This window comes from Xenopus tropicalis, chromosome 7, assembly GCF_000004195.4.
Source record: "Xenopus tropicalis strain Nigerian chromosome 7, UCB_Xtro_10.0, whole genome shotgun sequence".
Taxonomy (NCBI): domain Eukaryota; kingdom Metazoa; phylum Chordata; class Amphibia; order Anura; family Pipidae; genus Xenopus; species Xenopus tropicalis.
Window position 1 is genome coordinate 54,167,232 of NC_030683.2, and position 16,441 is coordinate 54,183,672.

Consider the following 16,441-nt stretch of genomic DNA (forward strand, 5'->3'; position numbering starts at 1 on the left):
CTACTTGGAATGTTTCTTGAGTAATAGTCACACCCTATTAAAGGTTAGGGCAGGGATACACAATCATTGGCTCCCCAGTGCTTTTTGAATGAAATCAGCAATTGAATTGAAGAGCTAGACGTTAGACATCTCTGTGGTAGAAGCAGTTGGTATCTTTATGCGGAGCTTACCCTTGCTCCAGATTGGTGATTTCTTCTTTTCCTCTTATTCAAAATGCACATTATTTTCTATTTCTTTTTCTCCTATTCTCTAGCTACAAGGGAAGAAAATAGATTAAGTATCCACAGGCTTTCTATTCATCCCCAGACAGCCAAAGCTAGCTATTCTGTGGCCAGTTCCAAACTCTGCACAGAACAGCAGGAGCCTGTGCCTCTTGTTAATAACCGCAAAGGAAGCCTGTTCTTGCCATGTGATTCCTCTCTCCTGCACCTGCAGTTACTGGGTTCCTCTGGCACTGAACACCGTACCAGTATTAAATTGCAGCGTGCACTGAGCTTGCCAGGCAAATACCGCTACCACCCCAATCAGCCAGTACTCATCCAAAAGCAGTGTAGGTAGATCCATGTCTCCAGAATACATGTTGTTTTGCATGTTGCACTTCCTATTCATTTTTACAACTTTGCTGTGATATCATGAAGACTAACTAACTTACACACGGTTCTTTATACTTAACTTCACTTGTAAGTATTAAGGGATTAACAATATCTTTCTAGGCCAAGAAACCTAATTGTTAACCATTTTAAACCAGAGGTGGACATATCCAGTCGTCAAATATTCCAGAATATCAAGTTAAATAGCTCAGTTATATGAGGTTATGAGTGCCTAAATAGGATTTAAGATGCCTGTAAACTACTCACAGGGACCACTTTAAACAAACCTGGAGGCTGGTGACCTTTTTTATTTTTTGGACAAGTTTGGCATTCAAGCTATATGGCTGAAAGTCATCAAAACCTGAACTAAACTTTCTGCTTTATTTCACATCATAATGTTGTGGACATTTCAGCCCTTTAAGGGAGATCAGAGTTTAACAAGCAGATGGTATAGAAGTTTTATTTATTGCATTCAAGTAATAAATATAAATATTTTTGCTTCAATTTACATAAATAATGACATTTTAAATTGTATTTGCTATTTTTAGAAGACAAACTCACAAGGAAGCAAGTTCAGTTTATTCTATTGCCCATTTTACAAAAGTAGAACTTTTTTGACAACTTTATAAAAGTATCAATAAAAGGATCCATGCCCAATCTTCTAATCTTTTTAGAGTCTGCTATTGAGACGCTAAACTTATGGGATATGGGAAATTATCAAAACCTTCAAAATGGGAATATTATCAGTTATGATTCCCTTGCAATTTACAATCCCTACAGGATTCCATGTCTTATAATTTGTGTAATTCTTTCCATCTTCATATAGTTTCATATGCAGAAGCTAATATTACAGAGCTGATTATTACTCCGTTCTGGTGAAGAATGCACTGATTTCTATCATGCCATGTAATCTGAACTAGTTGCAAGCAGCCTTGTACTATGAATTGTATATTGTAAATATACTGTATATTGTTGGTTTCTCAGTTACATTAATTTTGAGCGGGCCAAAGCATGTTTTTATGACTCGGCAGAAAGGATGGGGAGCTATTGCAAAAATCTTTGGAGGTACAAATCCCTGTTAAAGGGCTGTGAAGGCCTCGAGCTGGTGCAGTATTCCATAACATAAAGTGTGCCATTTTTTAGCTTAATTTTTTTGTTGTGCATAGTTCTTCTTTAGGGTTAACTATGTAGATATTAACTCTGCAGGCAGCATTGGTAAACAATATATGATGACCCCCTAAAAGTAACTTCTTTCCAGCTGCCCAATACAAGTAACACTATAATGTGTGATAAATTACAACAGAACATGTTGTAAATTAAGCCAACATAATTTAATCAGTCAATCTATCTGTAAGTAAAAAACAACAAAAAACCAATTACTTCCATCACTCTTAGCAATGGGAATTGTAGTTGTTATCATCTGAGAGGAGAAAGATTCATATTAATGATATTCCTGGTGGCGTTTTGTGGAGAACACATGACACAGTGGAGGTCAGTGGATCTTCTGTGGCTATGTGCTGTGATCAGATTGTGGTACTCAGACCTTTAATGTAAAGTTTATAAAGTTTTTAAATTAAACACAGAATTACTTACAGTGCTCAAGGTTTAAGAAATGTTTATATGTAGTATATTTGTGTTAAAATAATTTGCCTTTACTGGATGCAGCCCAAAAAGGGTTTTAACAACTTGTAGTAGTTTTCTTCCAGCCAATGTAATAATATGTGCATCACTGCTGTAGAGGGGCTCATTATGTTTTGTTAGAATGAGTGGATGTTGTTTGTACATTATTATTGGTTTACTAATTTAACCATGGAATTGCTATTTTATTGTTATTGTCAATTAACTCTAATTGTAATGCATGGAAGTTTGTGAGCTCATGATTTCTAACCTTATTGTACCCTTAAGAACTAGGGTGCAATGAAGCTGGGGGAGGTAGTCCTGGATTATACAATTTGAAGAAAAAATGAACTTGTGCTGCTGAGCATAAAAATAACAGATAAATAAGTTCTGGAACTGAGTTAGCACAGGCTGCAAAACTGTAATAGGACTAATAAACAGCTTCCTGTAACCACTGCTGTGCTGACTTTGCTAAAACCTGACTTTCGTTTTAAATTAACTCTACCAGAAGGCTGAGCTTTCAAAATACTTCCAGTATTTAAGAAAGCAAAAAGAGTAGTAGAAATATGCTTTAGAAGCAACCACTCGAACAACCACCAGTTTCTAGTTTTTGCAGTGTACAGGGAAAAAGTTGGAGTGGGTACAATGTAATACCTCTCAGCAGGTTATTTATTTGGGTTCTACAAGGAACCATCATATAATTTTACACTTCAATTACAGCTTTTATATTCTTATTACACCCACTTAAGGCCACAGGCATTGCAGTTCAAGTTTTTCAGAGATTTAAAATACACTTATCTTGGTTTTTATTTTTTTTTTAACTTTAATTGAAGTAATACTGCATGCAATTAGAATCTTATGTTTTATAAAGGCATTGATATTTTTACAAATATAATGCTACCAATGATAATTATATTTATATATTGTAAGTATGAGTTATACATTGTATGTGTTCACAGGGTTTGTAACCCTTTGCTTGCTGGCTTTCTTTTATCTTCCCATTCTGCTTTTTGCCAGTAAACACACAGCACAGAAAACAGAGAAAATGTACACTAGGTATCTCTGACACTCTGGTACTTTTGAGTCAGTACCCTATATTTTAGGTTGCCTGATGTGTAAATAGTTAGTCGAATTGATCTATCATAGGTAGAATGCATATAAGGTATAAAGTATTAAGGACAGTTATTGCCAGCTAATGTAAAATGTAGATTTAGCTATTTACAAAGCCCTGTAAAATGATTAATGCCAAAAAGTAGAATGGTTGTGAAATAAATTGTTTATTTATAAAGTCCTTTAAATGTGCATAAATGTAAATGCATCACAACTGTGAAAATCTTCCATTATGAAGAGCTAATTGCAGCATAAAGATGCATATTTTTTCAGACTAGACTAGACTAGACCATGTAATTTACAGTATTATTTTACACCACCTCATACCTGGCTTAATCCACTAAAGACAACAGGACAATTTTCAGTGTGCTAAGAAATTCTGGTTAAAAAGTGATATAAAAAGGACAAGCACTAAGTACAACCTTTCAAACATTTCTTTGCAAGATCACGCCTTGTTTTATGTCAGAGTTTTACCCTGTAAAAGATTGGGTTTTACATGGTGTACCTTACCAATAGTTATAGCAAAAATGTATATTGCCTCATAGTTTCAGTCTCTGTACTCTTTAATTACAATTAGGAGAGCATAATGGTCAACTGAGAATGCAATAATAGGCACACAATATTAGTAAATGTTTAGATTAAGGAATTACCATAAATATGTATCTTACATTCCCCCACAGCATTGACAGAACACCAAGCTACTGTAGCAAATTAAAGGCAAAATAAATAGAAGTTATAGAGCTCAGATAAGTAACTTAGACAACCCTGTTCTAACTGGATGCAAAGATATAACAAAGCTCTATGCACTGGCAAAAAATCCTTCTTTTTGGACTGGTGCGTTGTTCATTTAAGGTGCAGTTTTATTAGAAATAGATGCTGTATTGTAAATTATTCAGTTCAACTGACATACCAGCTTTGGCTTTTACATGGTTCTTCTTTTATTTGTGTTAGTTATTTTCTTATGAATCAGTAGTTCTATTTTTTAGTGTGGTTGCTATAGTTTTACAGCAAACACCAGTCCTCACCTGGCCTGTTACGTGCAAAAGAAACTGAAAATGCTACGAACATATAATATAAAGAAAATAAATAGGAATTTATAAGTATTACTAGGAGAAAATGCCACAGTCTTCTTTTTGTATAAAACTACCCCAGACTGGGTTAGGCTTACTGGGCAGGAGGCAGTGCAACCCTTTATTAGGCCTATGGATTGATCACAACGCCTCCCGCCCAGCTTGACCAACTGAAGCAACACTCTTCTGCACGCATAAAAGTTGCCCTGTCTTCACCATTGGAAACTATTGCTGCCTGGGTGTGTCTAGAGGACAGTTTTGTTCAAAGAGAAGATCATGGAAGCTGTTCTTCTTTTCTAGTAATAATGAAACATTCTTGCCAACCTTTATAGGAACATCAATCTAAATTAAATATATTACTGATGGAAACCAATTGAGCACTAGAAATCTTAAATAATTAGGGTATTTTTATGTAGATATTATGCTTTCTATGAGTTATTACCATTTTTTAAAGTTCACATTTTGAATATTCCATGTAAATGTACATATTATAAATGTATTTTAAATGTACAGATTATAAATGTATTGTGGTTTTACTGGGCCTTTAATACTTTATAGTATTTCCCTGGCTATTTCATTACTGCAGTTTGCAGTAGTCTATAATCTTCAAAAACTTCTAGAACCCTTACAATAACGTACATTCTCCGAACAAAACAGTGATTGTACTATCTGTGTTTAATCTGACTTTCCTGTCTCTTTAGATTTCTCTGCAAAAAAACACCCCCCCCACCCAAAACATCTTTATACTGCGCTTTGCAGCTTTGTGTCATCCACAATTACAAAAACATCCCTTTAAATCTATAGTAATATGCTCAAGAACCACAAACACTTGCTGGGCTTACTGATAGAAATGCCACAAGCTCCACTATAATAACATAGTCTGAGAAGTTCATTATTTCTTTCTACATGGTTGACTCCCTCAAACAGGACCATTACTGATATTACATAATCAGCTGAGCCACTCTACAACATTATTACTAAAGGTGTGTTAATGATTTATTTAAATAGATACATATTCTGTCACCTGAGCTAAACGTCTAAATAATGTTTACACCTCTTTGTGTGCCTTTCTGCTTCACACTGAAGTGTTTCTAAACTAATTCCCATATATGTAACAGGAAATAAGCAAAATAGTAACATAGTAAGTTAGGTTGACATAAAAACAAACATCCAGCAAGTTCAACCTTTTATGCCTATATAACCTGCCTTACTGCTAGTTAATCCAGAGGAAGGCAAAAAAAAAACCCTTCTGAAGCACAGAGAGGGAAAAAAAATCCTTCCAGTCCCTGAATCAACTTGTATTATGTGCAACCTGTATCTTCCATAACCCTGAATTTCCTCACTTGCCAAAAAGCCATCTAACATATCAGCCAGTAAGACTGAGAGAATTCCATAACTTCACAGCTCTCCCAGTAAAAAACCCTTTCTGAATATTTAGACAGAACTTCCTTTCTTCTAATCGGAATGGGTGCCCTCATGAAATACTTTTAAATAATTATTGATTTTACAATAGTAATTGTTATTTAAAAGGAGTTTGTACTGTTAAATTTATTTTACTAATGAATATAAATAATTATGGTACTGGTATTAGTTCTGGTTCAATGTATTTTATACTTGGCTGCACAGAGAACTCCTTTTTTGTGCCTCTCAACCCAGTAAATTTACACTATTAAAGTTTTGATGCTCATAGACTCCACCAGCTCTTTACAGTATTTAGTTTCCGCATTGATTTTGATTCAGCAGTTAAAAAGTTTGGTCACCTTTGGTAGATATGTAGTGGTCAGAAATTCATCAGCTCAAATGGGAGATACCTTTAATTTGCATGAACTTGGAACAGAACAGTGTGACGTAACAGCACATTTTGCACTTTGGATTTAACTTGTATCAGCTTTTACTTTTTATTTGTTTGTTTTCTTGTGCTTTTTGCTCTTGCTACTAACAGCTCCCATACTTTTCATCGTAGGCTAGTGGTTGAGGAACTGTGAGTGCCTTGTTATGTTTTGTCTCCCTTCACTTGTGTTCTTTTTCTGGTAGTTTTCTGTTGTGTTCTGTCTACAGTCCTCCTCACTCTTCCTTGCCTGACCGCTTTGCCTGTGTTTGCAGTTGAAGATGAGCAACCATCAGCCTTGTCACCAAAAAAAAAGCAACGAAATGGAGGAATGAGGCAATCTCCAAACTCTTCACCTAACATGATGAGGTAAGACATGGAAGTTAACAGAATAATATGTATATTGCAGTTAATATGAACAAATACAAGACTTAAATGATGCATTAAGATACACTCCAGGCTTAATTTGAAAAAAAAAAAGAAAATTAGATCTAATATAAATAGAATGGAATCCTTGTTAGTTAACTCCTGAAGACTGAAGTTAGGATATCTTATTGCATTTGTTTTGGGGATCCAGACCCCAGGTTTCCTAATGCCATGCTAATATAATTAGTTAAGGATGAAAGCAGGCATTGACCTTAGAAATTATGCACTGGGCCATTCCTGGTGTTATAAAGCAGCTTTTGTTCAGATCCATCAAATGAGTGAGCTGTCCAATGTACTGCAGGTTTTCAGGGAGATCAGTCCTGACAGCTGTCCAAGGTGCTTCAAAATTAAGCTCAGTCTTGATGCATTGAGACCTAAACACTATGTACTGAGATGAATGTGTATAAAGTTTAGCTTTACCCTTGAATGAAGTTTTTTTTATTTTCACAGAACGGCAGGCAATGTGTCAGTATGTGTTTAAGCCATCATCTCTATTTTACTGTTTCGAAATAAACGGTGCTGCTAAAGGGAAAAAAAAGAGGACGAGTGAAAAAAACCTGCAGGGTTGTTAGATGGCTTTTTAAAGCATGAGTATTTATTCTGTCAGCGTATCAGCAGGTAATGACAGAGCTGAAAAAAACAATTTCTGTCATGGAAAACAATTTGAAAAGGCGTTTGAAAAATACGTCGGCTATAAAGTGGGAGCACTCTCCCCTCGTCCTGTGTAGCTGCAAACGAGCAGTGGCACTAATGATAACATGAACCAATCAGCCTTCTCCCATGATATGCTAGCCTTAGGCTAGTCTCCCTTTGAAGCTGTGCTTGTGAGTACAGCTATCTGTTCATGGGGACTATGTTGAATGTATTACTTCAATCTAAGATGAACCTGAGAATTACCTTCCCTTTTATGCTGTCGATTGAAATCAAATCTTCATTAATTGATTTAGACAGTGAAGAGAAAGGAAAAAACTAATAACATGCAGACTTCTTATCTAAGTGCTTGCTAAAGTTACATTGTGCAGCTGTGACGTGACAGTGTAGTAATTAGGACATTCCAAACTTAGTTGTGTTGGCTAGAAAAGAAAATAGGAATTCAATGCGCATAAAAATTACAGTAGTCAGAGCATGTTGACAATTAGAACTTTCTAAAGAAGCATGCATTGAGAAGGGTTTCATTTCCTAAAAACTAAAATTAGTAGATGAATGCCAATCATGGACAAGATGCTACCTTTTTAAACTGCACTTAATGACCTAGCCTGTTCATCATTGCTGCCTAATTCTATACCAAGTACTTAATAATGTTTCACAATAATGAAAAAGAAAATATTTTTTTCCTTGATTGTAATGGTGCAAGAAGCAGTTTAAATGTAACAGTTATAAAATACCTTCTAACTAGAATCATTTGTACAGCCAGAGGCACATTCTGAGAAACTAGGCCACATCGCTCCCTTCCAATATAGACTACTAATGTGTAGGAATATATGCCTAAAGGGTTATTAATCTCTAAAGAAACCAAATTTATTGTTAATTTTTAAATAAAAACATAAAAACTAAATTAAACAGGATAACAGTACACTAATAAACAGATAGGCAATAATAAATAAGGACATTTAGTTCTTGCACACTTTTGTGCAGCGCATATCCTGTAGTTTGGAGAACATTAATTTATTTCCTTCTCAGAACCTGCAGCCAACCTAAAACTGTGCATGCTATAAGGATGAATTCAATTTATTTTAGTCTGAGTTGCATCTAAATATACCTGGGGTGCTAAAATGAACCGACCTGGCTGTTACAGTAGTTACACAATTTAGTTGTCCATAGCAAGCATTGTGTTGATAAAAATAAGAGCAGTAACAAAACCTGCTTTGCCTTTTTTTCTGCATGACCTGTTTTCAGATTGCTAAAATAATAAAAATAATGAAAACTCCGCTAGTAACTGGCCTCTGAGAGTCAAAATGCCTCACCCTCATTGCAACTCTGTTAAATCTCTCTCCTTCCTTTGATCTTGAGTGATAATAATTCTATGGAGTTATTTACACTGTTTTCATGTGCTTCAAAGCTGTGTCAAGATTCTGACGCTTTAGGGTACATCTTTACCCTACAGGCCCTGGAGAATACAACTGACAGTTCAGTACACTAGGTGCATTTTTTGTGCTGTTGCCTTTAGCAAAACATCAAATTACCAGATACCAGACAGCCAAGCTCTGCACAAAAGGCCATTCCTGTAGGTATATTATACCATATATATATTAAATACTTTACTGTTATCCAGTACATTTTATGTGCAATAGAAAGTGATGGGTTTAGGTTGCCTAAGGGCTAGTGTTTTTTTCTTATGTATTTCTATTCTGTATTCACTACACTTATTTATTTAACTTATTTCACTAGCAGGGAAAGCAAGGCTGACTGGGGTATCGTGCACGCAGCTTACAGGCCCCCTCCAACCCTGGAGGCGTTTGTAAATAAGTAATGATTAACAGATTGGCTGTGGGTTTTTGAAAAGCATGGCTGTGTCAGTTTGTATGATGAGGTGGGATGTTCAAAGTGGAAGCTTGCCTTCAGAGCTTGTCAGAGAGGAACTGTGGGGAGAGAGAGAGGAATGAAGGGAAACAAGTTTTAAAAACAAGGAGAAAGGATATGGATTGAACACTGACGTGGCTTTTGAGGAATGATACAGAAAGAGAAATAAGAAAGAAGGGGTGTGTTGGACAGAAATACATAGATTATTGTAGAGCTTAACCCTTTTCCTCCAATAGCAGCCAAAATTGCAGTGCAATCTGCACCAAACTCCTATGACAGGTCTGAGAAAACACTGTCTAACATTGCAGTCTACAAAACAATATGGACAATGGATGGATAAATGTTCACTTGCAGAGAGAATTTATTGTTGGCTTTCTCCAAGCAAGCACATTTGTTCTTAAAATAGAAAACCAGTACAAAAATTAAAAGTAGAAGTTATTGAAAAAATTAATCAGGGCTAATTTAATGGTCACACAAAGATGTCCACAATCATTGTGCAAATCAGTACTATTCAATAAAAGTACTTGCATCTAAAGACTTTTCTTTTTGCATTTTTGTCTCTTCAGATGCAGTGTGCCTATTGATGCAGGGTTCCCACAGTGGCCGGCATAATTTAAAACAGTGCACTTGCACCTGAAGAAACAGGCACAGGTGTCATTTTGATGCTAAACACTGGGAATAACATTATCCCAACACTAAAGATTGCACAACAGTTGTACCAAAAGCAGCTCACCTTGCAGATGTAGTGATACTGCAATTCAAATGTTGCATTGTGGGTCAACTGGTGTACTATTTAAAAATAATTGAGATGAAAAAAACTACCCCCTTAGAGGGGTAGTTCACCTTTAACTTTTAGTATGACATGCACATTGATATTCTGACACAATTTGCAATTCATTTTTTTTTTTTTAATTTGTTTTTTTGTGCAACTCTCCAGTTTTGAATGGCTATGGCCATATTTACCTTAGTGGTTTGAATGAGAGACTGTCATTTCAATATGAAAGAGACTGAACAGAAATATAAGAAATAAAAAATACCAATAATATTAAGTAAGCTCACAGAGTAGTAGTTTTTTGGCTGTCTGGGTCAGCTACTCCCATCTGAAAACTGGAAAGATGTAGGCAAATGAAGGCAAATAATTCAAAACTATAAAAAGATAATTAATGAAGACCAAAGCAGTTGCTATGAATAAGACATTCTACGACATACTAAAAGTTAATGTAAAGGTGAACCACAAAGAGAATAATAGCATTTAATGGCAACTCCCGACGTTTACAGTGGTGTTTAAAGAAGTTTCCGATCGTGTAGCAGATAAAGTAAAATTTATATATTATTAATATTAATTTTATGATGCAACTTTGTTCTGCTGTTCTAATTAGACTTTCACAGTGGGAACAGTACTTGCTATTTTTTTATATGGACGGAACAAAAAGAGTGTGCAAGACCTGCTAGACCTGCTAGTCTGACTGCTGTCACATGAAACACACTACTATAAAAAACACATGCACACATAATTAAGACTGCAGAGCAATACAGGGGATGAATGCATATCTATGACACCACTTAAGAGGAAAGTGTGTTTTTTATTTGCATCACATCATTTTTCGAGTCCGGTATACAATCTTGTTATAATATATAATCTTGTCTTGTTGCTAGTTAACATGCACAACAAAAAACGCTGCCCTATCCCAGGAGTTAGCTTACAAATATCTGAGTTTCTGAGGTGCAGCTATTCTGTTAGGCTACTATGTTCCATTGAAAGACTAATGTGATATGGTTTACCTGAATCAAAGACTTTAGGCTGTTATGTCTGATATTAAGAGAATACATTAGTTGGTATATTCTATTTTATTTTCTACAGAGATAGTTTACGTTAAGATGTAGTTGTAGTTCGTATTTTGATTTAGCTTGAAACAAACCTTTTCTTCTTGTTTTTTTGCTCGACCCTGGTAAAAATGCAGACAGATTCACTTTATTATTTATACATTCTCCTACTTATATTAATTCTGCCATTTAAACCATTGGCTTGTTGCTAGGGTAAATGGTACCCTAGCAACTAGATAGTACTAAGGTCCAAACTGGAGATCTGCAGAAAAAAATGCAATTAAAAGTTACAAAGAAGAAAAACTCAAGACAAACTGCACAGTGTCTCAAAATATCACTACATACTGTATCTATAAAGTTCATTTAAAGGTGAACTGCCTGTTTATGCTCACTATTAGAATAGAGTTCCATAATGTATTTTATTTAAATAACAAATTTCCCTTTATTTCTTGGTCTTTGCAACTTTCTTTAGGCAGGGTTTCCTGGAGTTTAGAAGGTTTTTAGTCTACCGGAGTCTAGTAACTTACAATATTTACCTCATGTTGATTTTAAATTTACTAGTTTCAATTTTCCAGAGAAGCTTAGATAAATAATGTAAAAATCCATAACTAAATTTGTCCTATTCTTATCACCTAGTTTAGCTATTCAGACTTCATTGCTGATGTACATACAGGCTTCTCCTTGGGTCACCTATAATCCACTCTAAACTAGAATGTCCCTGGGTCCTGAATGGATCACTTGTCTCTGCAGATCATTTTGTGTGCATCATTGCTTATCACAAGTCATCAGGTCTTCCAGTGACAAGCTGTCAGTACCAACAAATGTGGTGAGCTGTTTCTTTTTGCTTCTGAGTGCCATTCTAGGCTGTCAGGAAGGATTCAAGTGACAAGGTCTCAAAGAGTCGTATGTTAAACCACCTACCTACTAATGACCCAGCCAAATATTTTTCTGTTTTATATGCTAATATATGTACAAGCGCCTCACGTGCTTTGCACATGATTTTTTTCTGTTTTGCTTCTTTTGCAATTAACAATGTAAAGAATTATTTTTGTGTATACAGCATTTGGGACAATGTCAGTAATATCAGTAATATTAAAGTCATAACATTTCTGACAGAATTGAAAATTGTCATGATATTGGTTGTCAGTTTACCTTTAAGGCATCATACAGTAGCTTTTTGAGTTGGCATTGGCTAAAGTTGTGATTGAATAGAATTAGCTGTTTTCAAGAAGGTATGCATACCCTTTATTGTATAGCACCTATTTTACTTAAAGGAACAGTAACATCGAAAAATGAAAGTGTGTTTAAGTAATGGGAATATAATAAACTTTTGCCCTGCACTGGTAAAATGGGTGTGTTTATATAAACATGCTGCTGTGTAGCCATGGGGACAGCCACACAGGATACATAGTAGATAACAGATAAGCTCTGAAGAATGTCATTATATACTACAGAGTTTATCTGTTATCTGCTATGTAACCTGCGCCTTCTCTCCTTTTTCCAGTTTGGATGGCTTCCACCCCCACCCCCACCCCCCACCCCGTAGCAAACACACCGGTTTTACCAGTGCAGGGCAACAGTACATTATATTTGAATAACTTTAAAACACTTTCATTTTTATTTTTAAGTTAGTAAAGCTTTTTGATGGTGGCATAACTTGGGACCCACAACACTCTCCATGAGCACCACTGTAGGAACAGGGGTCAGGAACAGGGATAGCTGAATGCAAGCTGACTGGGATGGGAGGCCATGGTGCCAACCCTTTGGTCATTGGTGTGCCACCGCCTAGTCACACCATTGTTTCTTAAAGTTCATAGTATTTCTCACCTAAATAGAATATTGTTTAGTTAATGAGCAAGAATTAATTTATCTTGCTGTTATGCTATAATGTTAGAATCAAAATATGGAAGAGAGACTAGTACCTATGTTTGTGCGTGTGCATTAGAAAGTGCCCACAGGGAAAAGTTATGTAGGGCTGCAGTTTTGAAGATTGGACATGTTTTGATATTACACAGATCTTATTTGTCTTATCCAGTTGTGTGCATTTTTCCAAGTGAAATTCATGGTTTAGCTGCAGGCCTTCTGTGCTTTAGGCATGCATTTTGGGTTGCCTTCTGGCATTTCTCTCTCTTTACTTTGCTCTTTGAGTTTAATACAGCTCTGCAAGTTTCATCTAAGTTAATTTAATACTATGAGATCTGTCCCTTAAGAGACCAACTATCCATCCACTGGTATTCATGTTATAAGAATTCACCTGATACAAGCAGATTTTTGTTATACTAACATTTAAACAAAATCTCCCTGGAGAAAAAAAAATCTTGCTGCTTGTTATTTAATATTATTTTATTACAATTAGTAAAAAAGTAAAAAAATGTCTTTGCCAAACAACATGTTTATATAGATACCATTATAAAAATAAAAATCTCCCTGTGCAAAAAAAACATTTTTTTTCAAATCAGGATTTTGATGGAATGCTGTAAAACCTGCAACAAACCTGCACCATAGAGCTGGAAAACATTTAAGGCAAAAAAATCACCCTGCAGCCCTGAGAGCCATCGAAAATTAATGCTTTGAACAGTCGATCACATTCTAACAAAATTACACATCTGCCTGCTTTGATAAATGTGTCATTTTGTTAACACTTTTCTGACTCTCAGGAAATTAGGCAAAAAGACTGATCTGCTGGAAATCCTTCTAGATTCCCCACTTTGATAATTAAACACTGAGTAGTATCTGCTTCACATGAATTGTCTAAGAGTTTTTTAAAAAAATTTTAACAAAATAATGTATTGGACTTCTCTCGTTGTAAAGGTTAAGTGGTTTTCTGCTTAAGGCACCTGTGATCTTTTTTCATTGGTATGAAAAAAGCCTTGTTTTTTTATTCTCAGCTCAAAGAGATTGTCATCAGAAGCCACTCAGTGTTGTCTAGCATTAAAGTGTTGTATTTTTTGTGATGGGTGGGAGGGAGAGAGTCAGACATCCCACTCTGAAGCGACACTCTGTTGAATCTTTAAAGGCCATCAGTTGCGGAATACCAAACCCGACTGGGCAATTTGCTAAAATATTAAAAGCCCGGCCTGTTGAAGCTTTTACTTTGTAGGGCAGCATGTCAGAAATTGTCCACTGTGAAAGCAAATAATTGACTATCTATCCTCATGCCAAACATACAGCACTGGTTGCTAAATTCACATTTCTTCTACTTCATTGCAGATCCTAATAGCAGCCCTTTGATACTAAGGGACAGAGGAAATCCAAGAAACACCCATTATTCCTTAAAGAAGCATCTAACAATCCCTACCCTTACAAATTATATTTCTGCCATATAGGAAGTAGAAGTGCCTCACATATTAAAAAATAAAAGTGGTCTTTTTAAAATCTTTATAATTTGCATACCAAAATGCTCACAAAATGGGCAATGCAGTTCTGTGTGGTAACAGGTTACAGGTTTAATAGGCAGCTGATCTTCCCCACAGATACAGTGATGCTCAGTGCTCATAATAAACAGAATAATTCTGCCTATAGTTTTTCCTCACCTGCCTGCTCCTGGGTCTGATTTACTTATATTGTAATAAAGGTTTTCATGCCCAAATGTAAATTAGTTCAGAGTGAAATATTTTTTCTTGCACAAAATAATGTTTTTATGCATGCATGTTCTCTTTCAGTAATCACAAATGGTACTATTACAGATTGCAAAATTATTTCCTTCAATTACTTTCATTTTATCCTTTGTTTCAACAGGCATGATCCCCTTCTTATGACTGGAAATGATCAAATTGATAATATGGATTCTAGCAGTGTTAAAAGATATGATTCTACTGGTATGTTCCACTGGTGTCCAGCCAAGGAATTGGATAAAGTGCTTCTGGTAAGAATCAATCATCATCAACTTCTGTCCTTTCCACAACCCACTACAAATCAATCCAAAGGAAAAAAAAATAACAAAACACCCAGTGGGCAATTCTCAAATTAAACTTCCCGCAATACAAAAGAGCACATGTATGTCTGTAAATGAAGTGAGCAAAGTGCAATTTTGAGTGCAATTGCCATGTTTTTTTCCAACAGTGCAGGGTTTTCCCCCAAGAATTTTAGCGTCACTGAGGTCGCAATAGGGAAATGTGCAACTGCATGTGTGCTTTGGAAATTAGGTGCAGTTGTGCTGAATATTTTCTTAGTATGCCTGGTGTGCGAGTGATGTTAGAAACTAAACTGCGGCAATTGACACATGGTGCTGAGCAAACCCTGCAGCTACCACCGGGTCCGGAGACGGTAGCTCCAGGACCTCCTTCAGGATTTCCTAGACTGTTAATTCCTGATTATTTAGAAATCATAAAAAACAAACACTCTTTTTTAATTAAAAAAATATATCCAAGCCATTAATACTGCTCCTGTGCTTGACATTTACCATTGGCTTCCTTTTGAATATCCTTGGCACCTTTGTAGTGAAAAAATGTTATATAATAATAATTTAAAAACTTACGGGTAAGTTAGCAAAAAACATTTGATTTCCTAATTGTTTTGCCAAAGCTGACAATATGGGACATTAGCGGTAGAGCTGCAAGAAATATAACGATTTTTAGTAACATATATTGTAGCAAGGTTATTTTAAAATTAGTTAAAATGAGTTAAAACACTAGACCAGATACAGGTTTTCTGAAAAAAGACAGGTCAGGCGGTGGGATTGCAGGTGCCCTGGATCCTCCCTAAATCGAACCCAGGGATAAAAAGAGGGGTGTCTGCAAAGAAATAATAAGCAAAAGATTGGTCTGTATTTCTGTTTTATTTGTTGCTCAAGCCCAGTTCATTGTAAGCTATTTAGGCAAGAATATTGTTTAAATAGTTCACAAAGGGGGGTGTTTTGATTGTATTGTGTCTAATATGAAAGCATAATACCTCTTATAAAAACCCCTTTTCATTATTCTTGTCTTCTTACCATCTTTCTTGCGAAAACATTTGATTAAAGGTGAAGGAAAGGCTAATAAAGAGTTAATCTCAAGCTTCAGGCATACCTTCAGTTGTCTCAATAGTGCCCTTAAGTCTCCCCATATTTCACCTGTTCAGATGTTCAGAAGCCAAACAGGAAGAACGATGAGCTTTGTAAAGAACGTTCCCATAATGCCTCACTCCTGCACAGACACCCAGAACATGCTGAACATGCTCAGTTAGTTAGACTATGAGTCAGCTCCCTGCTGATTGGCTCAGATCCACATTCCTAAGGGGGGTGAGTGAGTCCTTAGCATTCTTGAGGGAGGGGGGAGCAGGAGAGAGGAGAGAGCAGAGAGCTGCGTGTCTCTGGCACATGAATTACAGACACGAGATATCTTTTGACAGAGAAGTCAGTGCAGCATTTCTGTGAGTGCTTATGGCTGTATTTACATAGACCTTTCTGATAAATCTTACTTAGTTTTACTTTTTCTCCTTTAACATAACTTTTTTTTTTTCTGCAAAACAAATCATTA

General features: G+C 35.8%; 1 protein-coding gene across 23 annotated transcripts in view; it reads left to right on the forward strand.

Moving 5' to 3' along the window:
* Nucleotides 1-16,441, forward strand: part of kcnma1 (potassium calcium-activated channel subfamily M alpha 1) — a 305,326-nt gene that overhangs the window by 245,004 nt on the left and 43,881 nt on the right. For 16 of the 23 annotated variants that reach the window (XM_031906036.1, XM_031906037.1, XM_031906040.1 and 13 more), the window contains 2 exons: nucleotides 6,491-6,584; nucleotides 14,724-14,850. In XM_031906036.1, the coding sequence (XP_031761896.1) occupies nucleotides 6,491-6,584; nucleotides 14,724-14,850 (221 nt within the window). Of the gene's footprint in view, nucleotides 1-253; nucleotides 551-6,445; nucleotides 6,585-14,723; nucleotides 14,851-16,441 lie in introns of all 23 variants that reach the window. The other 7 variants (XM_031906033.1, XM_031906034.1, XM_031906039.1 and 4 more) reach the window with 2 other exon arrangements.